General features: G+C 37.2%; 1 protein-coding gene across 4 annotated transcripts in view; it reads right to left on the bottom strand.

Moving 5' to 3' along the window:
- Window positions 1-5,864: 5,864 nt before the first annotated feature.
- The window catches only part of ZNF326 (zinc finger protein 326), a 36,937-nt gene continuing 18,650 nt past the window's right edge, over window positions 5,865-24,151 (bottom strand). For 2 of the 4 annotated variants that reach the window (XM_030913068.1, XM_030913069.1), the window contains 6 exons: window positions 23,194-23,305; window positions 18,646-18,793; window positions 16,228-16,327; window positions 14,124-14,254; window positions 12,392-12,487; window positions 5,865-7,026 (listed from right to left, as the gene is read on the bottom strand). In XM_030913068.1, coding sequence (XP_030768928.1) covers window positions 6,697-7,026; window positions 12,392-12,487; window positions 14,124-14,254; window positions 16,228-16,327; window positions 18,646-18,793; window positions 23,194-23,305 — 917 coding nt within the window. In that variant the 3' untranslated portion in view covers window positions 5,865-6,696. The remainder of the gene's footprint in view (window positions 7,027-12,391; window positions 12,488-14,123; window positions 14,255-16,227; window positions 16,328-18,645; window positions 18,794-23,193; window positions 23,306-24,151) is intronic. The other 2 variants (XM_010363689.2, XM_030913070.1) reach the window with 1 other exon arrangement.

Raw genomic sequence — 24,151 nt, 5'->3', positions numbered from 1 at the left:
GATGACAAGTCTGAGACCAATGTGATTATTTTCCCCTTATACGTACACTGTTTCTCTTTAGACATTTTGAGATTTTTCTCTTAAGCTTGAGATTACACGTATTTTGTCAATATTCATCCAGTATGACTTTTTCATTGTTTTTGCTCAGCACTGGAGACTTCTAATATGAATCTTCCATCAGAAGATTTTTTTTTCTGATCCTTCACTTCTTTTTTCACTTTCTGGAACTCCTCTATATATTTATACTTACATACATATTTTTATACATTCAAAAATATTTATTGCATAGTATTTACCTGGCACTGTGATACATGCAGGGTATTCAATGGTGAATTCTCTATACATATGGCTCTTAATCTCATGAAGCTTAATTTAACAGATGGTGTTCTGGGTTTTCTATGTCTTTTTTTTTTTTTTTTTGAGGCGGAGTCTCGCTCTGTTGCCCGGACTGGAGTGCAGTGGCCGGATCTCAGCTCACTGCAAGCTCCGCCTCCTGGGTTTACGCCATTCTCCTGCCTCAGCCTCCGGAGTAGCTGGGACTACAGGCGCCACCCTCGCCTGGCTAGTTTTTGTATTTTTAGTAGAGACGGGGTTTCACCGTGTTAGCCAGGATGGTCTCGATCTCCTGACATCGTGATTCGCCCGTCTCGGCCTCCCAAAGTGCTGGGATTACAGGCTTGAGCCACCGCGCCCGGCCTCTATGTCTTTAAGAGATACATCTTCTATGTCTTTTACTTCCATATTTTTTATCTTTTCTTGTAAGCCTCTGGAAGTATCTTCAGCTCAAAATTCTAGCTCAGTAATTTGATTCTCAGCCATGTTTATTCAACTAATCAGCCTAAAACAGAGTTTATTTTCACAACTGTTTTTTATTTCCAAGATACTTCTTTATAGCAACTTGCATTTTTTAAATTAGTACAATAACCTCGAAAATACTTGAAGATTATAATGACATATAATATGATGAGGATTACATATAAAACTATTATAAGTAGTGCCAATTATTATTCCATATAATACTAATTATACTTGGTCATTTTTTCCCCCTGAATTGTTTCCCCAGGAATTCTTTTGGCTTGTTAAGTTTGCTGTACATATTTCACGTTGCTCTTTTCCATAAGTTTTTGCTGTTTCTCATTTGTTTGTCTATTTGCAAATTAGAGCCTAGGAGTCAACAAACTTTTTATATAAATGTTAGGCTTTGAGGCGCACACACAGTATCTGTCGTATATTGTTTTGGTGTTCTACAACCCTTTAAAAATGTAAAATCTACTAAGAAATAGGGAGGCCGCAGATAGTTTTCCAACCAATAAATTTCTCAGTATCATTATCTGGAGTTTATTTTCTGGGCTTGAGTGAAAAATTCCCTGAAGATTGTGATTACAGGAAACCTAGCATTTTAATTGTGTGAGAAAGGAGAAAGGAACAGTCATGAAGGAAAACTGGGAAATAGACAGCTGGCAGATTTTTCTTTGTTTGCTTGTTTTCTAAGTATGAGGAACAAAGCTCCTTGCGGTAATCACAATATACCTAGGGCATTGCCACACTTCGATGACCCCTATTTATATGCTCTGCATATATACTCTGTGAGTCTCACCTTATTTGGCAAACATCAAGTTGTGTTATAGCTTTAGCTTAGAGGAATTCTGTGGACCAGTAGCTCTGAGTCAGAGACCAGAATAACTATCTAGTCCTTTAAAAATCTGGCTTAGCACACTACAGACACCCCATCGCAGAGCTGTCTCCACAACTGGAGGTAATTCTTTAATTATCATCTGTATGTGGCTGTCAGTTCCTTGGCTCTCTTGGTTTCACCAACATCTAATTCCTTGTTTTCTAGAAATCTTCTAGAAATATTTCACAGCACGCTTGTCTTTCTAGTGTGATTATAAAGCTGTCCTTATTACTGAAATTTGTATTACTGTACCTCCTCTATAATTTTAATAGAACTTTAGAATATAACAACTTGAATCAAGCATGCCATTTTAATCTAACTCTTTTAAATCTATACTTTCTACTGATCTAATAAATAAACTACTCATAGTACCCTTCCACACTCCATGCTATTTCATACCTCCCTGTCACCAAGGGGGCCATCTGTCAACATCAACATCACCTCACCCTAACCCCTAATATAGTTATTTTTAACTTTGTTTTAAAACAAAAACTGGGAAAATTTCTCATTGTGGGATTCTCCGTAGTATGTTCTGAAAGCATTAGAATTCATAACAGACCTCTGGGATTTAGAGGTCTGGGAAAAAAGAAGGGAAAGTCAAGCAGAGATTAGACTAGTATGGCTGTCTCCAAGGAGGCCTCAAACGGTGGCAGGACCTACTGAATTTACCATTGCCAAGAATCTGCCTTTCAGCCTTGCAGATTCCCTGGATTTGTTCAAATACCAAATAGAGATCCAGCACTCAGGATAGGAACCATAACTAACAAATAAAGTCAAACGGTTTATTTATAAAATGAACCGTAACTATCACGCAGACTAGAACATTTCTGCCTGTGTGATTACTCCATTTTCTGTCCATCAACAGGTGTCAAACTGTAATCAAAAGTTTGTATGCCAGACACAGTGGCTCATGCCTATAATCCCAGAACTTTGGGAGGCCAAGGCAGGCGGATCACTTGAGGTCAGGAGTTCAAGACCAACCTAACCAATATGATGAAACCCCATCTCTATTAAAAATACAAAAAAATTAGCTAGGCATGGTGGTGTGCGCCTGTAATTCTAGTTACTCGGGAGGCTGAGGCATGAGAATCGCTTGAACCCAGGAAGCAGAGGTTGCAGTGAGCTGAAATAGTGCCACTGAACTCCAGCCTGGGTCACAGAGTGAGACTATGTCTCAAAAAAAAAGTTTGCTTGTAATTAATGCCACTAAATGGTACATTAAAAAATGATTAGAACGGTAATTTTATGCTATGTATACTTTACCACAATAAAAAAGTCTGCTTATATTCAAAGTAAGGACAATTTGGTAAATAAATCAAATGTTAAATAACATCTAAAATAATCTGATAATATCCACTTCTACACAAGAACAATCTTGTCAACAAAAACAGAGTTCTTAAATACATTTCAACATGCACTAACATTGACCTTTGTAGTTCTTCTCTCTGTGTCTACATGTACAAGAATGAGCTTATTATATGGGAAAAGTACTACTCCTACTAACTTCACAATACAGTTGGAAGTATTAAATGAGGGGGGGAAAGGCCCCATTTTCTGACTCCCACAGGTCTATTAAAGATTCCAGTGCTTTCAGAAAATATTATGAAGAATTCCCCAAACCTATGTTTATATTCAAAAGGGCAGAAATTCCTGTCTTGATAGGGGAGAGTTACAGGCACCAGAAATTTGTTTGAGGGCCCTATGAATGTTCCCAAAGTGCAATCACTGACCACCTTCAAAATCATGTGAGATATTTGTTAAAAACATATCACCTCCAGGCTAGGTGTGGTGGCTCATGCCTATAATCCTAGCACTTTGGGAGGCTGAGGTGGGAGGACTGCCTGTGTCCAGGAGTTCAAGACTAGCCTGGGCGACAAAGCAAGACGCCATCTCTACAAAAAAAAACATTAGCTGAGTGTGATGGTGCACGCCTGTGGTCCCAGCTACTTGGGAGGCTAAGGTGGGACGACCACTTGAGCCCAGGAGGTCAAGGGTACAGTGAGCCATGATCGTGCCACTGAATTCCAGCCTGCATGACAAAGAGAGATCCTATCTAAAAAAAAATAAAAATGAAAAGTGGGAAAAAAGAACACCTCCAAAGAATATGCTCTAGTAAAATCTAGGTTGGTACCCCCCAAATCCTCGCTTCTACAAACATTTTAGAACTACTCCCGTTTTCTAACATTTAAGATAACCTGAAGGATGAAGAATCAGCCAAGGGAAGCTGATGGGTATAGGCTATAGAAACAGAAAATGCAAAGGTCTTTGTAGGAAAGAACTTCATCAAAAAAGTAACAGAAGGCCATTATGGCTTGTGAGAAGAATGGTATATGCTATAAAGTTGGAAAGCTAGGCCAGTCTGATCAACATGATAAGGAGTTCTAATGTATAGGTACAAAAAAAAAAAAAAAAAAAAAAGCATGAGATTAACATTATCTGAATTACATTTTTAAAAGCTTATACTTGTGTAGAAAACTGAATCTATCACAGTAAGGGTGGAATCAAGATTACTTAATAAGAAACGATCATGACTTGAACTGGGTTGGTTGCCGTGGAGGTAGAAGAGTAGGCAGATAAATTTTGGAAGTAGAACGGACAGACTTTTTGATAGACTGGAGGTAGGAAGTGATAAAAAGGGAAGAACACAGGATAGTCCCTACATGTAGCTGAAATAACTGTGTAGGTTATAAATAAATTTCTTTGGTTATTTAGAACTATGCATCTCACTTTGTAATAGAGAAAACAAGTGATACTTGGAAAACAGAAGTTGAAAGATGTTTAAGATCTTATATAAACCCTTATTACAAAAGCAATGAAAATATAAACACTAAGGATCAAAAAAACTAACCTGCCTATAAACTGCCTATCTACAAATTACCCAATAGGAAATACAAGAATTTGAATTTCTGAAAAAAGCACAGTAATAAAATATACTTTTATCATTACCTTGCAAATTAGCTAGTCTGTATAAAGGCTCATGTGTCCCACAAAAAACACTACTTAGATTTCTTTCCTATCTCTCATTCTAAAACATTTATCCAGTTGTTACATAGAATTTGTTACACAGTCTTCTTTCCAAAAGTTTCATATCTCAATCAGATTACCAGAGACATTGTTTTTAAAAAAAATCACTCAGCTTAGTATCAAAAGAACCAAATACTAATAAACTAGAGGAATTTATTACTATTTTACCTTAGCCCTTCCACAAATATTTTTAAATAAAGGAGAAACAAGCGGGTAACAAGTCCTATTATCCCTAAAATTTGAACTAAGCAAAAAGGCTTTCAAAAGCCTGCTAAGCAAATACAGACTCCTAGAGAGTATCCAAATTTCTCTAGTCTTATTTGGCACCAAATCCCTAAAATTAGATGCAAGTATCTATTGGATATTCCTAGCTTAAGGTAGGCAAACTTAGTTCACCTCAAAAAAAAAAACTGTATTGGTCCAGAAAGTCTAGTTTTAAAAGCCTTATTTTATACAAAAAGATAAATTATCTGTGTATTCTACAAATGTCCATACATTCACCCACTTAATGCCTTACAATCTGATATAATACATTTATCCATACAATGCCTCAAAACTTTAAGAATTTAATTTCACTGAAATGCAGCCCCCTACGCCAGGCATGGTGGCTCACACCTGTAATCCCAGTACTTTGGGAGGCCAAGACAGGCAGGTCACTTGAGCCCAGGAGTTCGAGACCAGCCTGGATAACATGGTAACACCCTGTCTCCATGAAAACTACAAAATTTAGCTAGGCATGGTGGCTCACACTTAACAGTACCAGCTACGTGGGAGACTAAGTTGGAGGATCACTTGAGCCCAGGAGGTTGAGGCTACACTGCACTCCAGTCTGGGCGACAGAGTGAGACCCTGTCCCAAAAAAGAAAAAAAAAAAAAAAAACGGACCATACTCTCAAAAGAGGCCACAGTAAAGATTGAAAAAAACAAGAGCACTGCTATTAGTGACATAGATAGATGGTTGTTTGAAAACAAATGACTTAAGAATAGATCCTCTATCAAGCTCAAGTTCTCTTTCTATATATGTAGGTATATAAGCCATAAAAAGTAATTTTTAAAAAAGGATAGAAGTATTTGAAAGAGAAATAATTCTTTTAAAAGAAAAGTCTGCTTCTTAGTTCTTCAGCCAAAAATAGACATGACAAAATAACTAACACAACTACAGAAAACTTTGTATCAAATGTATTTTCAGGAAGACTTCAAGATTTGACACAGGCACAGGGAAAAGGAACAAACTAAAAAGAGCATAAACAAGGTCAGTTACAGACTCACTTCTATTTGAAATGTGTTTTTTAAAAAAATTTTAGTTTTACTTTTTAAAAATGATTGAGAATTTTCTTTTCTGTAATTCAAGTCTTCTCAATCCTCTTAAAATACTTGTGAGCTGAACTGATACATTAAGGCAAATTTTGATTTTAAATACTCATTTCATTGATGAACTCTGTTTCATTTAAACTGCTAATCCAGGGAGAACATTTTTTGTAAAAAACATTTTATTGCTACAAAGGGAAACATGGTCACAAAGAGCCTTTAAGCGTATCTTAACGCAAATTACTATTCAATGTCCAATGCAGTAAAAAAATACACAGAGCACAAAATACTTGCCCAGTTTATATCTTCTAGGGTAAGTATTCAAAAATTGATGCACACTTGAATATTCACTCCCAAGAGCAGCATTTAAGATAAAATTATTAGAATAGCTATACTAACAATACACATTTGTTATCCTTAACACCAATAAAGTAATAAAAATTAAGCTTAAAAATTATACAAACAATTTATCAGATCTAAGTTTGGTAGCTATAAAAACTAAACTAAAATAGTTTTACCTTCATTTTATTAAACAAATGTTAAACATTTAGAAATTATATAAAACAAATTTTAATATGTGGAATGCATGCAACATGGGTGTTAATTCATATTTTAAGCTATTAAATGTCTTACCCTTTTTTACATTAGAACCGAAATGTAAAGCTCCTTTTAAATTTAATACCTTATATTTAATTTTCTTCAGGTTGCTCAACAGGGAAATCAGCCGGTTCTTCCTTTGCTGTTTCTTCCTCTACTTCCCCCACTCCCTCTACTTCTCCCATTGCCCCTATTTCCCCTCCTTCCCCCACTCCCTCTATATTTCCCTCGCCCTCTATTCCTCCTTCTCTCACTTCCTCTACTTCTTCCACCTCCTCTACTTCCCCCACTTCCTCTGCTTCTTCTTCCTCCTCTTCATCCTCCTCTTCTTCAATAGGTTCATCAATCTTCTCTTCATCCTCCTCATCTCCTTCTGTTTGCTGATCCTGAGAATGGTCTTGAATTTCAAAAGGATTCTCACCCTAAAAACGTAAGAAATGGGTTTTAAAATCAGCACATGCATTATTACATGATATGGCAAGTGAAATTTTTACTTGCCATATCATGAGGAGTAAATGCCATTTTGAAACTTTTCATTATAAATCGTAACAAATTCATTTAGTATTTGCCGAGTGTCCATTTCATACCAATGTGAGCATATAATTTACTGAAGCCATTACTTTATACTCCATAACTGGAATCTTCTAGGGTAAATATTCAAAAAATTGATGCACACTTGAATATTCACTCCCAAGAGCAGCATATTTTCCCCTTAACTGTATTTCTAAAATCATATACATATATATGACAAAGGCAAGTGTTGTTTTTGGTAGAAACAAAAGAGATGACACAAAGATTTACATTTTACTTAATTATATGAGTATTTAATGTTACAGAATCTCTTTAAAACTCAAATGAAAAGCAGGTACCTTGCCTAATCTATTAGATACCATGCCTTACTTCTACTTTTAAAAAATAGACAAACCTCTCAATAAACATTCACAGGTACAACTTTATTTTAATATTTGAATTATATATCTGGATCAAATCTCACACAAATTTGACCATATCAGAAGGCTATATTAATGTAGTAAGAAATGAAGTAACAGTGAAGGTTATTAAGCAAGAAAACATTAAGACTGGCACTACCCTCTAAGATGAATGACACAGGAATGTGAAGGATGAAGTAGAGAACCAAAAGAAGAAATACTAGTGAGGAAGCTACTCTAATACCCCAGACCAGAAATGTAAAAGATGTGGTGACATTATTCACAGAACAGGTAAGTTACATCACTATTCTAATGGAAAGGAAAAGGGGAGGAAGTATGTATACGTTATTAATATATATAATTAAAACTTCAGATATCTAGATGTCTAATAGGCAGCTATAAATCTGCAACTCAAAAAAGAAAGGAGAGTTCAAAGTAAGATATTTACGGCCGGGCGCGGTGGCTCAAGCCTGTAGTCCCAGCACTTTGGGAGGCCGAGACGGGCGGATCACGAGGTCAGGAGATCGAGACCATCCTGGCTAACACAGTGAAACCCCATCTCTACTAAAAAAATGCAAAAAACTAGCTGGGTGAGGTGGCGGGCGCCTGTAGTCCCAGCTACTGGGGAGGCTGAGGCAGGAGAATGGCGTGAACCCGGGAGGTGGAGCTTGCAGTGAGCTGAGATCCGGCCACTGCACTCCAGCCTGGGTGACACAGCGAGACTCCGTCTCAAAAAAAAAAAAAAAAAAAAAGATATTTACATGAATGAATTGCCTGCTTGCATAGAGTGCATTGTGAAGCCAGAGTCTTAAATGGGAAGACCCTGGGATGGGACTGGTGGATTAAGTAGAAAAAAGGGCTGGAATAAAAACCCTATGAAGATGCCTACTCTATACATGGGGGCAGCAGAAGTTAGAAGTGAAGGAACACGACCTGGCGTGGTGGCTCACACCTGTAAGGCTGAGGCGGGCGGATCACGAGGTCAGGAGATGGAGACCATCCTGGCTAACACAGTGAAACCCCGTCTCCACTAAACATACAAAACATTAGCCAGGCTTGGTAGTGGGCACTTGTAGTCCCAGCTACTCGGGAGACTGAGACAGGAGAATGGGGTGAACCCAGGAGGCAAAGCTTGCAGTGAGCCGAGATCGTGCCACTTCACTCCAGCCTGGGCGACACAGCGAGACTCCATCTCAAAAAAAAAAAAGAGAAAAGAAAAAACAGAAGTGAAAGAACACTTGGTGCAGGAGAAAACCCAGGACAGTAAAAGACTACCTGATAAAAGAGTTTCAAGAATAAGTGATAGATCAACAGTGTCAAATGATATGTATAAAAAAGCAGAAAGCAATTGAAAAAGGTCACTAGAGTTGATCATCATTATAGAATGCAGGTTCTTGAGGATTTATTGTACTATCCCCTTACTTTCATACATTTAAAATAGTATGTTATAATTTTTTAAAGGTCACTAGATTTGATAATGACATCATTAGCAATCTTAGGCAGAGCAGTTTCAAAAGTATGATGTGACAGTTAAGACAGCAGCAGTTGTCCAAGAATGTATCTTTAAAATTTCCTATGAAGCTGTCAAAAACCACAGGCCCTGGTTCCAACACCCTGAGATTTTCATTGAGTCTGTACTGGAGCTCTTGCTGAAAACACCAATTCCTGGATCAATCTCATACCGCCTAAATAAAAATTTCCAGGAGAAGCTTGGTAACTTGCACATTTAAGAAGCATTTCAGGGCAAAAATGAGCTTGGCATGGTAGTGCGCGCCCTTAGACCCAGCTACTCAGGAGGCTGAGGCAGGAGAATCGTTTGAACCTGGGAGGTGGAGTTTGCAGTAAGCCAAGATCGCACCACTGTACTCCAGCCTGGGCAACAGAGTGAGGCTCTGTCTCAAAATAAGAGAAGCATTTTAGGAGATATTTATCAGTGAGGTTTGGGAAACCCTAATTCAGAAAGCCTAAAAAAAGGGCTTAGGCAGCTTTTCATTTATCTTAGCCTCACGGGTGACTGAACACATTCCTCTGGTTGAGAACTACTAGTTTAAAGAGTGAATAATAGAGAGGAAGCAAAGAGCATGTGCAAAGTAAACTACCATTTCAAGTATTCTGGGAAGAGAAAAGATGATAAAATAGGGTGGGCCAAAGTCTAGGAAAAGTTAAGTCATTTTTAGTTTAGGGAACTCATAAGCATGTCTATTTGAGGAAGATTAGAAAAAAAAAAAATAGGAAAAAAATCAGATGCAAGTAAAGGAAGAAATAATGATGAAGTTAGGACACATATGAAAGGCAATGATTTTTCCTCACAGATAATAAAGGTGAAGGAAAGATATATCTAAGGCAGAAATGCGAACACTTACTGAATTTACATCTAATGGTCTCAATCTCCCTAATGCAGGAGAATAAGAATATGGGAAGTAGCTGAAGGCGGTGGCGTGTGCCTGTAATCCCGTCTACTAGAGAGGCTGAGGTGGGAGAATGGCTTTAAACCCAGGAGTTCAAGGCTACAGTGAGCTATTATCACACCATGCACTCTGGCCTGGGCAACACAAAGAGATTGTCTTAAAATATATATACATATAAGAAAAACAATATGGGAAGCAAAGAGAGCAAGAATGCAATCTGAGATGTGAAGTTATTAAAGGTTGGAAAAGTCACTACAGGGAACACATTACACTGGTAGTTAATAAGTAAAATTATTGTGAATTGAGTAAAAATCTGGGAAACACAGGACTGGCATGAACGATTTCACAATTTTTAGAAAGACAAACATTAAAGCTAACCATAGAGCTAGAACGAATAAGGAATTTTAGAACAGCACCATTCCCTACTGAAAGGGTGATTATCAATGCCCACAGCAGGGACTGAAGGCAGAACAAGATGATACAGTTGGAGAATTAGGAGAAATTGATGAAATGATCATCTCGATGGGGACAAACTTGTTTTGTTTTGTTTTTTTCTGTCTTCTCTGCTGTGTCTCTAAGGGACAAAGATTTACAAGGGCATTTTGTCAGACAGAGAGTACTTGACAGTGGAGGAGTTTTAAGCCATGACCAGAGCTGACCATGAGCAGAAGATGTGCTGGGGAACGACAACAGGGAACAGAGCAGACAGGCATGCCGAATAAAGGGCCATCATTGAGCAATGTGATCCCAGTGCTTCCTGAATTTTCACATGCATATAAATCAACAGGAATCTCATTAAAATGAAGATTCTTATTCAGTAGTCCTGGGTATGACCTGAAATTCTGCATTTCTAATGAGCTCCCAAGTGATGCCAATACTGCTGATCCACAGATCACATTCTGAGTAACAAAGTTCTAGAGGAGTTCTCAGTTCAGGTGCGTTCTCTACAATACGTGCATGAGCAGGATACTCCCATCAGTGACATCTCCCATTCCATGAAGTGACTCAATTGTGTAACCTGAAAACACTATATAGAAATTCTATGTGTAACCTGAAAACACTATATAGAAATTCTAATTTTGCATTCTTCCCTCATTAAAAATTATCTTCACATATCAATAGAAACCATTGACTTCTCAGAAGTTTGTGACAATGCAAAAATAAAAATCTAATCTTTCCTTCTTTACCTATGATGCTTCTTTTTGATGCCATACCTCCCATAAAATTGGATTTCAATTCAGGGCTGCATTCCTTTTTTTAAAGTAGTGTCAAGAATGTAGTAAACGGTGACAAATATTAATGAATATTAAATTAACAAATTAGAAAATAGGTCCCTAAGGAACAAGCTGAAAGAACTGATATTATTTAGCTTGGAAAGAACTGGTAGAGGTACAATTTAATGGTCATTAAATATGCATCAGGTTTTCTTCAGAGTAGCTGTTAACAGTCACAATAGACAAAATAAACAAAACTTCTTTAATCTATACTTACTAATGCAAATAACACACTTGTAAATCTTCAACACAACAGCTCTCTTCAGTGTAGAATAATGATTTTAAGGTAGGTATTATTTTGTAAAGACTGAAAAATAACTTCTATCAGACCAGTCTGGGTATTATAAGAAAAGTAAAAACAGAACAAAACTAAAAGACCTCTAAAATTGATTTCTATTAATTTCCTGAATCATAGTAAGCTCTTATTTGTATAGTGTTTATAATAAATTTTATGTAAAGATGGATTCAAGCCATAACATACGGCAAAAACCCTGAGGAGTAAAGAGTTCACATCTGAGTTTCTTAACATTAGAAGCAAACCTCTCTTCTCCTGCCCTCCAAATTCCATGAGATTCCTTCTTCTGGAGCAACATATCTGACCTTCCTGCTACCCTCCAACTTTTACCCAAAGACATATGCAATTAGTATGCTTGGAAGAAAAAACTAGGTGTACACAACACAATCCCTTCTGGGTCCCCTCTTTTGGGTCTTCCTAGTGACAGAAAAGGTACATCCTAGTCTGTTCTATGCCCTGTGGTAAACTAGGAGAAGTCTGTTGCTCTCCATCAGGGCTGGTAACAGAAGTTGGGAGGATCTAAGTCTACCTAATTCAGAAGTGAAATATTACAAGTTCACAGCAACTACATACCTAAGATATATTCTCCAAGTCAATTTTTTCTTAAATCAAGAATAAAGCTGACATTTTGATTTTCTATCTAATTCTTGTGTATTTCTCAACTGATTCAGAGCTACAAAGATGATCAGAGGAATCACTGCTCCCATCTTGACCAACTCAACAATAAGGAAAAAAGATGTTTTACCTATACACAAGATACTGAGTAAAATTCTTCTTAATATGTTAAACTATATTCAAGTATCACAAAAGGTTACTATGTCACCAGTTAATTATTGCAATACCACAATATAATCGAAAAGGTTTTTGCCCTAATATCTTACCTTAACAAAACGTTCATATCGCGCCTTCACTATTGGATTATTTAAAATGCTTGTAGCAGTCAAGACACTCTCTCTTTTTATTTGTTCCTTATAAGCCTACAAAAAACAGAACACACTGAGGGTTCTTGAAAACCATGCTATGAAAAATATTTCCATAATTAAAACAGCATTTCATGCTCAAACCCTTAGATTTGAATGACTTATCTCCTTACAAACTATACAGCAACAGTACCTACTGTAACCACAATCTAAATCTATGAATTAAAACAGTGAAGATTCAAGCCAATCAGCTTCAACAGAAAACACTCAGTCCCACAAATCTACAAGTCTAGATTCTACTAGATAGCTGCCTTCTCTTCTTTCCACTCCCCATCTGCCTACCCAAGCCCCAACTATTAATTTTCATGCTATCAAAAAATGAAGAATAATTTTTCATACTACAAGAGTATCTAGTCTTCCTCTAGGCTGTGGTTATTTCAAGACTATTACACAAAGGAAGAAAGGTAACAATATAGAATGTCTAATTGCCAAAATGGTGTCAAGGGAGTATCAAGAGAAGAAAAAGACATAGATTAAGAAAAGACTGTATGTGTTCAAAAATGCTTGAAGAAATCTGAATTAAATGAGGTTCACTTTAACACAAAATACAAGTTTAACACTGGGTATGTTCTACTTAAAACTTAAGGCTTTAATATTTGAATCTTTAAATATGCTTTTCAAACAAACCGATTTTCCACAATATAAACATTTGTATTGCCTGAAGTAAATCTGACTAAATAAACCAGCCACGCCAATAGAGAAGCAGAAACACACTAACCAAAAAGACAGTAAATTTTTCAGGGATATTCTACTAAAAAATGTAACAATAGATGCTAACTGGTAATGCTGTTTTTAAATGTATTTTTCCCAACTATCAGAAATATTTATCAGCAATAATCAAATCTTTACTTTTTTATTCTAAAACACACACACACACAATACACACACTCTCTCACAAAACTGTTTTGTACTGACTTTTTAAAAAGTTAACAGTTCAATAAAAGCTATAATTTCCTGAATGCTTACCATTACCAGACACTATTTTAATTGCCTTATACATTTTAGTTAATCTAACTCTTTAAAAAAATCAGGTAAGGCCAGGCATGGTGGCTCAAGCCTGTAATCCCAGCACTTTGGGAGGCCGAGACGGGCGGATCATGAGGTCAGGATATCGAGACCATCCTGGCTAATACGGTGAAACCCCGTCTCTACTAAAAAATACAAAAAACTAGCCGGGCAACGAGGCGGGCGCCTGTAGTCCCAGCTACTCGGGAGGCTGAGACAGGCGAATGGCGTGAACCCGGGAGGCGGAGCTTGCAGTGAGCTGAGAGCCGGCCACTGCACTCCAGCCTGGGCGGCAGAGCAAGACTCCGTCTCAAAAAAAAAAAAAAAAAAAAAAAAAATCAGGTAAGAGCAAAATGATCATCTACCCTCATTTTACAGATAAGGAAACTTAGACAAAGAAAGGCTAACTTGCTTGCTTAACACATGTTATAGATTGAACAACTCAGGGAATCTTACTCGAGAGTTCACTCTTAACCACTGTATACTGCCTCTCTCAGTATACTCATAGTTATTTCATATGAGATTGATAAATTGATAAAACTGCAGAAAGGTGTGAAGCTATGGCCAAAGAACAATAAAATATTGATGGATAATCCAGCAACTTTATTAAGACAGATCAAAATTTTACCTGCTTCCCTTTGATATGATCAGGAGACTTTAAGTGCTGCTGAACTGAACTATGTAAAGCAGGGATATACACACTGCAAGCGCTGCAATGAACTGTCTCTACTTTCATCATGTGATCATCTGCTGTAACACCTACAAAAGACATCCAATTATGAAAGAAATGATTCATGTATTATTTCTGACCAATGAAGTTTTTACTACTTAGTTTCCATATCCCTTCTTCCAAAATAAAGATCAGAGTGTACAGGTTTATGTTGAGTATTTCTACCACATCTCATAAATCTACATATGTAGATTTAATATATCGCTAACTAATTAAAATTATTAAGGTAAAATTACATTATAGTTCCTAATCAGGTTAAACAACCATGCTCTGAGGCCTGTACATTCACCCTCCCAAAACTATAATATAAAGGAAAACAAATGTTGATTTTGTAGTAAAATAAGCATTTCCATGATTATGAATGTGGATGAGTAAGAAAAGGGGAAATGATGTCAAAACTGGATTCATAAGGAACAAAGATATTCTGGATCTTGCAAATGGTGACTAGGGTTTACTACAGATGAAGTTATAAACATATGCAAGGGAAGGATGAAAGAAAATGGTACTTTCTGCAAATTAGTACGACTGGAACAGAGAAGAAGAGACTAAAGATGAAAATAGAAAAAAAGGGCCTAGGCTTTATGTGCCATGCCTAGAAATTTGCAACTTGATTCTGGAGAGGATGAGGAGCCACTGAAAGTTCCTGAAATAACAAGATCATGTGGTAAAATCATAGATAAGAAAAACTGGAAGTAAGGAAACTACTTCGGAAATACTACAATTGTCAAGACAATAGACAAGGATTTGAACAAATACAGTATTTAAAGGAGACGTCAAGAAACAGATTTGACAAATATTTAAAAGATAGAATTGACGTTATCAATTGATCAGTACTCAAGATACAGTAAGGAAAAAGTACCTCGTATAACTCTCTACTTCCGGCTTTGGTAGATGGTGCAGGCCCTTTTCAAGATAAATGAAGGAAAAAACTGTGAGGTTTTGTTTTGCTTTCTATGTAAGGTAGGATATGCTCAAGGAGATGATAAATTTTTTGGATATGTTGATTTTGTGTGACTACTGTAGAGAGATGTCAGTAGGCAGATGTGTAAGACTGAGTTCAGAAGAAAGATCTGTGCTAGAAATATAGATGTATAAGTAATGAACATCTAGATACTAACTTAAGCTCTGTAAGTAAGTGAATTTATTAGGAAGGAATATAAAAGGAGATGGTAATGGAGCTAATGACAAGGTACTGAGAAACATCAAATTCTAAAAGACTGGCAGAGAAAGCATAAAGACTAAAAAATGACAAAAGGATAAAGAAAACATTAGGCCAGTGAAGTGCCACAGAAACAAAGCAAGAAAAATGATTCACAAATAATGTAGTTAGTAAAAAATGTTACGGAAGATAATGATTCAAAAGAACCTAGAGGAGTTGGTGTTGGTAGCTTCTGTCACAGCAGTTTCAGTAAACAGTAGTCGAAAGTTGTTTAATGTAATACATGGGAGATGAAGAAGCAGAGACTAGTGTGGATTATGCTTAAAGAAGCATGGTCATTTGGTTATTTAAAATGAAAAAGAAGATAGGTTATTTAGGAGAACTAGTGTCTATTTTTCTTTCTTTTTTTTTATTCCTTTTGTTGGCTGTTTTTTGTTTGGTTAGTTTTTGTTTTTGTTTTGTTTTGTTTTTTTAAGTAAAAGCATATTTACAGACCCCAGAGATGGAATCAAAAGAGAAGGAAAGACTGAAAAACAGAAGAGTTCATAACTTGAATTTCGGGAGAAAGAATAACAGAAACAGAAAACAGAGAGAAGTATCTTTCATCCAGAGGAAAAGGTAATTTTTCCTCTCAAATTGTAGTGAAGAAAGTAATGGCAGGTAATGATAAATTTGTAAGCATGAGAACAGGAAGACAAAGAAGTTCATTTCTGGTAACTCACTCAGAGCTACTGTATATATGACTGTAGTATATCACTCTAGTGGCTATCATTTACATTTAAACAGGTTATGATATATAAAAATACATGCAGAATTTTAAAATAATTTGTTTTAAATACTTACCTTCCATAACATCTTTTTCAATTATTTTAACTACTTCTGTTTGATTATTTGTCTGTTGCTTACGAATAGATGTTTTCTTAAATTTATTCACCATACACTCCTAGAAAACAAAACAGAAAGAATCCAAACAGCTTTTCAATGAGTACTCAATAATAATGCTTAGCACCATGTTCATCCTATGGAAGATACAATATCTGCTATATAAGAATTAACATCTTTTCTCAAGTTTACAATTTAGTTGAAAAGATAATCATAAAATATTAGGAACCTACAAAAATTATTCACCTTTCAAAGCATATTTTAAGCATATAGAGAAAGGGATCAAAGGGAGCTAGAATATTTTAAGAGGTCTTCGAGAGTAGGGGGGTATTTAAGTTATAAAGGACACACAGAAACCCATTAAGGAAGTAAATTACAGAAGAAAATTAAGGGTCACAGTTAGTTCTATGAGGTTTATGGTGGTATGAATGTTCACTTTTTTTTTTTTTGAGATGGAGTGTCACTCTGTCACCCAGGCTGGAGTGCAGTGGCACGATCTCTGCTCACTGCAACCTCTGCCTCCCGGGTTTAAGTGATTCTCCTGCCTCAGCCTCCTGAGTAACTGGGATTACAGGCACGCGCCACCACATCTGGCTAATTTTTGTATTTTTATTAAAGACGGGGTTTCACCATGTTTTTCAGGCTGGTCTTTAACCCCTGACCTCGTGATCCACCCGCCTCAGCCTCCCAAAGTGCTGGGATTACAGGTGTGAGCCACCATGCCCAGCCTGATCATTGTATTTTGTTGTTGTTGTTGTTAGCCAGTGTCTTTATTTTATTTTATTTTTTTATTTTACTTTTAGTTGCAGGATGCATGTGCAAAATGTGCAGGTTTGTTACATAAGTATACATGTGCCATGGCGGTTTGTTACCCCTATTGACTAGTCCTATAAATTCCCTCTCCTTTCCTCCAACCCCACAACAGGCCTGGGGTGTGGTATTCCACTGCCTGTGCCCATGTGTTCTCATTGTTTGACTCCCACTTACGAGTAAGAAAATGTAGTGTTTGGTTTTATGTTCCTATGTTAGTTTGCTGAGGATGATAGCTTCCAGCTTCATCCATGTCCCTGCAAAGAACATAATCTCATTCCTTTTGGTGGCTGCATAATATTCCCTGGTGTATATGTACCACATTTTCTTTATCCAGTTTATCAGTGATGGACATTTGGGTTGATTCCATTAGTTCGCTATTGTAAATAGTGCTCCAATAAACATATGTGTGCATGTGTCTTTATAGTAGAATGATTTATATTTCTTTGGATATATACTCAGTAATGAGATTGCTCTGTCAAATGGTATTTCTGATTCTAGATCCTTGAGGAATCTCCATGCTGTCTTCCACAATCATTTAACTAATTTACATTCCCACCAACAGTGTGAAAGTGTTACTATTTCTGGGGCCGGGCACGGTGGCTCAAGCCTGTAATCCCAGCACTTTGGGAGGCCGAGACGGGCGGATCACGAAGTCAGGAGATCGAGACCATCCTGGCTAACACGGTGAAACCCCATCTCTACTAAAAAATACAAAGAAAACTAGCCGGGCGAGGTGGTGGGCGCCTGTAGTCCCAGCTACTCCGGAGGCTGAGGCAGGAGAATAGCGTGAACCCGGGAGGCGGAGCTTGCAGTGAGCTGAGATCCGGCCACTGCACTCCAGCCTGGGCGACAGGGCGAGACTCCGTCTCAAAAAAAAAAGAAAGTGTTACTATTTCTTCACGGCCTCTCCAGCACTTATTGTTTCTTGACTTTTTTTTTTTTTTTTTAATTATACTTTAAGTCCTAGGGTACATGTGCACAATGTGCAGGTTTGTTACATATGTATACTTGATGATCACTGTATTTTTAACTTTCTAATAATTCCATCTCTTCTGTCCAAATTAATTCTATGTATGTACAATTAGCAGTCTAGCTCAAGCCCTTTCTTTAAGCATTCCTGAACATTCCCAACCGTCTTTCCCTTTGCCAAACCCCTACGGAACTTCTGAATTCCTGGCATTGGCACTTAACAGTCATTTAACTGCTCTGAGCATAATCTTTCATGATAAAAATGAGTTGTTATAGGACTCAACTGAAATAACGAATGAATGTAACGAGCACAACTCCAGTTAATGGATGATAGCTGACACTACATCAATAAAGTTGTAAAAGGACACCTCCCCCAAAAACAACTGTGAAAAATGTAATCATTTCTGAAATAACAAATACAAATTCTATTACAGAGAAATTCACAAGTAATTCTGAGTTAATTTTAAAGCAACTCTTTCTTTAAATAGTAAATTAAAATTTTAGAAACATAAATGCAAGAGATGGGGAAAGTGAAAAATGAAATCATAAGAAATTCATATCAATAAAATGCTTCTCACTTCAACAACAGCCACTTACATGCAAAAACTCCATAACTACTTTATCAAATTTTGTTTGTTTCTGTATATGATCTAATGTTTCCTGATGTGAAGAACTTTCCAGATGCAGTTCAATATCTTTTTCTTCAAATGTTCGAAATTTACAAAATGAACACGTAAATGCCATTCTGTAAGAGAAAAAAAAGTTTTCCTTTAAATATTACTTTATTCACTTATAAAGAGTTCATAAGAATATACCATTGAAACTAATTTTACCAACATAAATGATTTCCTTTCTTCCATTTTATGACTGAATTAAACTTAGCTTAAATCCAAAAAAACTATTTCTTTTTTTTTTTTTTTTGAGACAGAGTCTGGCTCTGTCACCCAGGCTGGAGTGCAGTGGCTGGATCTCAACTCACTGCAAGCTCCGCCTCCCGGGTTTACACCATTCTCCTGCCTCAGCCTCCAGAGTAGCTGGGACTACAGGCGCCCGCCACCTCGCCCGGCTAGTTTTTTGTATTTTTAGTAGAGACAGGGTTTCGCCGTGTTACCCAGGATGGTCTCGATCTCCTGACCTCGTGATCCGCCCGTCTCGGCCTCCCAAAGTGCTGGGATTACAGGCTTGAGCCACCGCGCCCGGCCAAAAAAACTATTTCTTTAAGTACTTATTTGGACCGCACCCATACACCACTTTGCATTTCTGGCCCACTTTGGAGCTTCCGGGTAGGAAAAATGGAACCAGTGGATCTATAAGTCATCCACTTCAAGCCTGGACCAATTAAAAAGCCAAAGCAAACCTCAAGAAGTATCAAGTTCCAAAGTTCTGCAACTTATTGTACATGTTGTTCCATCCTCAAGCTTCTAAACCAATGGTAGTGTCAACAAAGCAAAGTGGCACACCACCAGACAATCATAACTCACTCCTATGGAATTCTTGGGTGATAAAAGTCTTGCCTTCTAAAGACTACTTCACTTTGGGATAATTAATAGGCCTGGACTGGACAAATGCATACATCTGTAAGCTCAAGAGCCACTCCATAATGAACAGTCTCACCTAATTGTTTCTTTTGTTTGTTTGTTTGTTTGAGATGGAGCCTTGCTCTGTTGCCCAGACTGGAGTGCAGTGGTGCAATCTCAGCTCACTGCAACCTCCACCTGCTGGGTTCAAGCGGTTCTCCCACATCAGCCTCCCAAGTACCTGGGACTACAGGCATGCACCACCATACCTGGCTAATTGTTTATTCTTAGTAGAGATGGGGTTTTTGCCACCTTGGCCAGGCTGGTCTTGAACTCCTGACCTCAGGTGATCCGCCTGCCTCGGCCTCCCAAAGTGCTGGGATTACAGGTGTGAGCCACTGTGCCCAGCATAACTGTTTCTATCTTACGTTATTTGCTTTTCCTTGAATTATGCTAGCAGTCACGTAACTGGTTTCTGTCTCCAGTCTCCATTTTCCAATTAATTCTTTGCAATGCTACTAGATTTATTTTCCTGGTTGAGAGTATGAGCTCTGGAGCCAACTGCTGAGTTCGTATCCTAATTCCATTTTGTGATCTTGGGCAAGTTACTTGACTTCTCTAGGCCTTGGTTTTCTTACATTGAGATGAGAACGCTCACAGAGGTGTCTGAGGATTTCTAAAAATTAATGCATACAAAGCCCTTGGAACATTTCCTAACACACAATTACTCAATTAATTATTGTTACTTCCTATAGTAGGTAAGAGCACATTACTACTCAAAGGGCTTCATTAGCTCTGTAAGCTCAAAAAACAAAGACAAAAATGTTTTCGCTGCCATCCAGGAAATTTCCTAATCTCTCCTTTTTGGCTTACTCACCAATACCTTTAATAATATCTGGCACAGCATGTCTCCATTAAATGTTTAAATTAGATTATACCTTTCACCCCATTAGAGTCACTTCAATCTACACTGCTTTCAATTTTCTAAATAACAATAACACATTCCTATTTATTTGCTTTGATGGCAAGCCATGGCCTCTACCTGGGCTGCCTCTCACAAATCCTCCTGTAATCCCACCATTCCCAGATCAATTCAAATACCACGTCCATTATGGTCACCTCCCATGATTTCCCTGCACCAATATTTACTTATTTTTTGAGACAGAGTCTTGCTCTGTTGCCCAGGCCATAGAGTACAGTGGTGCGAACTCAACTCACTGCAACCTCCACCTCCCAAGCTCAAGCTATCCTCTCACCTCAGCCTCCCAAGTGGCTGGGACCACAGCCACGTGCCACCACACCTGGCTCAATTTTTGTATTTTTTGTAGAAATAAAGTTTCACCATGTTGCCCAAGCTAGTTTTGAACTCCTAGGCTCAAGCAATCCACCCACCTTGGCCTCCCAAAGTGCTGGAATTACAGGCATGAGCTACCACGCTTGGCCTCCTACACTCTTATTTAGAAGTTATTTCTCATGAGACTACATTGTACTTCTCTTCTGGTATCCTTCGCCATACACTATTATTTATGTACATCTCTCACATATCCATCTCTTTCTCCCTAGGTTCCCTTAAGGGTAGGTATAAACCTTTCCATGCTCTTTATTATGTTGAAAGCATTCAAATATCCAAGGGAAGGAACCTATCACAAGAATAGTGATTTACTCAATCTCGAATCCTCATAACTCAAAGTAAAACTGCTCTGATAAGTGAACATAATTTAGACTACTTTAAAGAAATTATATCCTACAATGATAATTTATGAGTTGACATTCTTTTGGTTATATCATCAGATTTATATTTAGAGTTAGAGAACATAGCTAAATGAAAGTTCAGTTCTTTCATTTTCTCCAAATCACAATTTTATATATTATATTAACATTAACATAATCCAGATTATGTCAACGTGAATGTAATTCAGATCCGCAATTTTTAATGAGAAAAGTATTCATAAGGCAATTTTAAAAATTGCATCTTACAATGTAAAATTATTTTTACAGTCCAAGAGGCTAATTTAAAATTCATTTCTACACCAAAATATATCTCTGACTGTTGCTTCTACCAAAACAAGGAATCACAAGAAATAATGAGTGGGACAGAGAACTCACAAGGACTAAAAATAGCAGTAGTTCTTAAAACTAGAACTACTCTTCTTTTTATGGATTGTTTTGTTTTGTTTAGAGATGAGGTCTTGCCATGTTGCCCAGGCTGGCCTCAAACTTCAGGGCTCAAGGCTTTAAGAAAAATTAAGACATTTTTTAAAAACTGCTAAATTGCTTTCTAGTAGTTATAATATTATAACGTCACCAAGAAATTGTAAGTGTCCTTTGATCATTCCTTAATCAGCAAATCAAATTTCTCCTTAGTAATAAAATGGCATACTATTATTTAAATTTTTAGTTTAAATTACTGTTGTTTAAATAATTTCCTTAAAATTATTACTAGCTGCTGTTTCCTCATCATATTAAATATTAAACATCTTAGTTTTCTTACTTTTTAAAAGAATTTGGGTGATGTTTTAATCTAATTTGGACATTAATCAAAGTTTATATTTTCCAAGTCTGTTTGCTTTCCTTTCAAATTTTAAGTTTTTAGCCAAATCTGCTCATCATTTCCTTTGTAATTTATTCTATAACTTTTAAGCCTGGGAAAAAAACCTCCTCGCAGAACATTTTGTTTTTCTGTAATTTCATTTTTTTTTTAACTACATTCATTCCAGGTGTCATATGAGGAAGCTCTAAACTTATTTTTGTTATTATTTCATTGTTCAACCAATTCCCCTCTTATTTCTAATATCCTCTTTATTAAATATTACATTCTTCCTGACAGTCTGCTCACAGGCTAATAATTCTGGTATAGTAATTAGTTTTTTGTATTACCATGTATTTTTAACTATTACAGCTTTTTAATGAATGATTATCTTAAAAGTCAGTACCGGCCAGGCGCAGTGGCTCAAGCCTGTAATCCCAGCACTTTGGGAGGCCGAGACGGACGGATCACGAGGTCAGGAGATCAAGACCATCCTGGCTAACACGGTGAAACCCCATCTCTACTAAAAAATACAAAAAACTAGCCAGGTGTGGTGGCGGGCGCCTGTAGTCCCAGCTACTCAGGAGGCTGAGGCAGGAGAATGGCGTAAACCCGGGAGGCGGAGCTTGCAGTGGGCTGACATCCGGCCACTGCACTCCAGCCTGGGTGACAGAGCAAGACTCTGTCTCAAAAAAAAAAAAAAAAAAAAAGTCAGTACCTACCCATTTACTCTTCTTCAGAATTTCCTTTGGGATCTGGATTGGAAAGAACTTACATATTTGTAATATTTAGTTCCTGACCATGAAAATCACTATGTCTCCATATAGTCAAACCTCAATGACAAGTACGTCTTTTTAAGAATGCTGTTATTTCTGGATATTTTATATTTCTGGATTGCCATTATAAATAGAATACCTTTTTTCTTATGTTTTCTAAGTAGTGATTACATATAAATATCAAAAATCAAAAGCATTCCTCTATATCTTTGAACAAGTCTTTTCATTTGAATCTTAAGAACTTTTTCACATTACAATTGATGTGCTTGCCTTTTCTAGGAAATCATTTTATAATGAGCCTAATTTTCTGACTCTAAGCACAAACCTGTATCCATCTCCGTATTTCTCACTGTTTTTTTCTCTTCTGCGCCTTTGTTTCTCTCGCCGAGCCTCAATTCGTCGCTTTTCTTCCTCTTCATTTTTAGGATCAGTTTTTGCTATGATATCACACAAAAAAGTAAAAGCTAAAATTCATTTTCCCATTTTCTCTTTCCAATCATCAGTTCATAAAGTACATACTTATGAGGTTTACTTCGTGATTGTAATCCGAAATTGAACTCACTGAAAAAATCAGAGTTGGAGACTATCCAGTATTTCTTAAACTTCACTAAATTAACTTCATTCATTTGAATACCATCATCACGAATTCCATCATATCTGCTTGTCATCTATGTGATTATTTGTTACATATTTTTCTTTAAATCTGCTCATTTGTCCTATCCTTATTCTAAGCAATAATATCCTTATCACCTAAAATCATCTTGGGCACCGCATACTTTGGGAAACACTAAAGCAACCTGCCCCAGCATGAAAATGGAAGTCCAGTAAACACTGCAGAGACCTGGATGCAAGAACTCATATTCATATTGTAGGAGCTCTCGGAAAGTTTCTTAAAATTTATAATCTCCAAAATAAAAGCACATTTGTTCTCTTCTTTTAAAAAATTCTCTATTGTAGGCCAGGCGCGGTGGCTCAAGCCTGTAATCTCAGCACTTTGGGAGGCCGAGACGGGTGGATCACGAGGTCAGGAGATCGAGACCATCCTGGCTAACACGGTGAAACCCCGTCTCTACTAAAAAATACAAAAAACTAGCTGGGTGAGGTGGCGGGCGCCTGTAGTCCCAGCTACTCGGGAGGCTGAGGCAGGAGAATGGCGTAAACCCGGGAGGCGGAGCTTGCAGTGAGCTGAGATCTGGCCACTGCACTCTAGCCTGGGGGACAGAGTGAGACTCCGTTTCAAAAAAAAATTCTCTATTGTGATAAAATAAACAAAACACAAGATT

The sequence above is a fragment of the Rhinopithecus roxellana genome, chromosome 12 (genome assembly GCF_007565055.1).
Source record: "Rhinopithecus roxellana isolate Shanxi Qingling chromosome 12, ASM756505v1, whole genome shotgun sequence".
Lineage (NCBI taxonomy): Eukaryota > Metazoa > Chordata > Mammalia > Primates > Cercopithecidae > Rhinopithecus > Rhinopithecus roxellana.
Note: the sequence above shows the minus strand (reverse complement) of the source record. Positions and strands in the feature narration are given on the sequence as shown.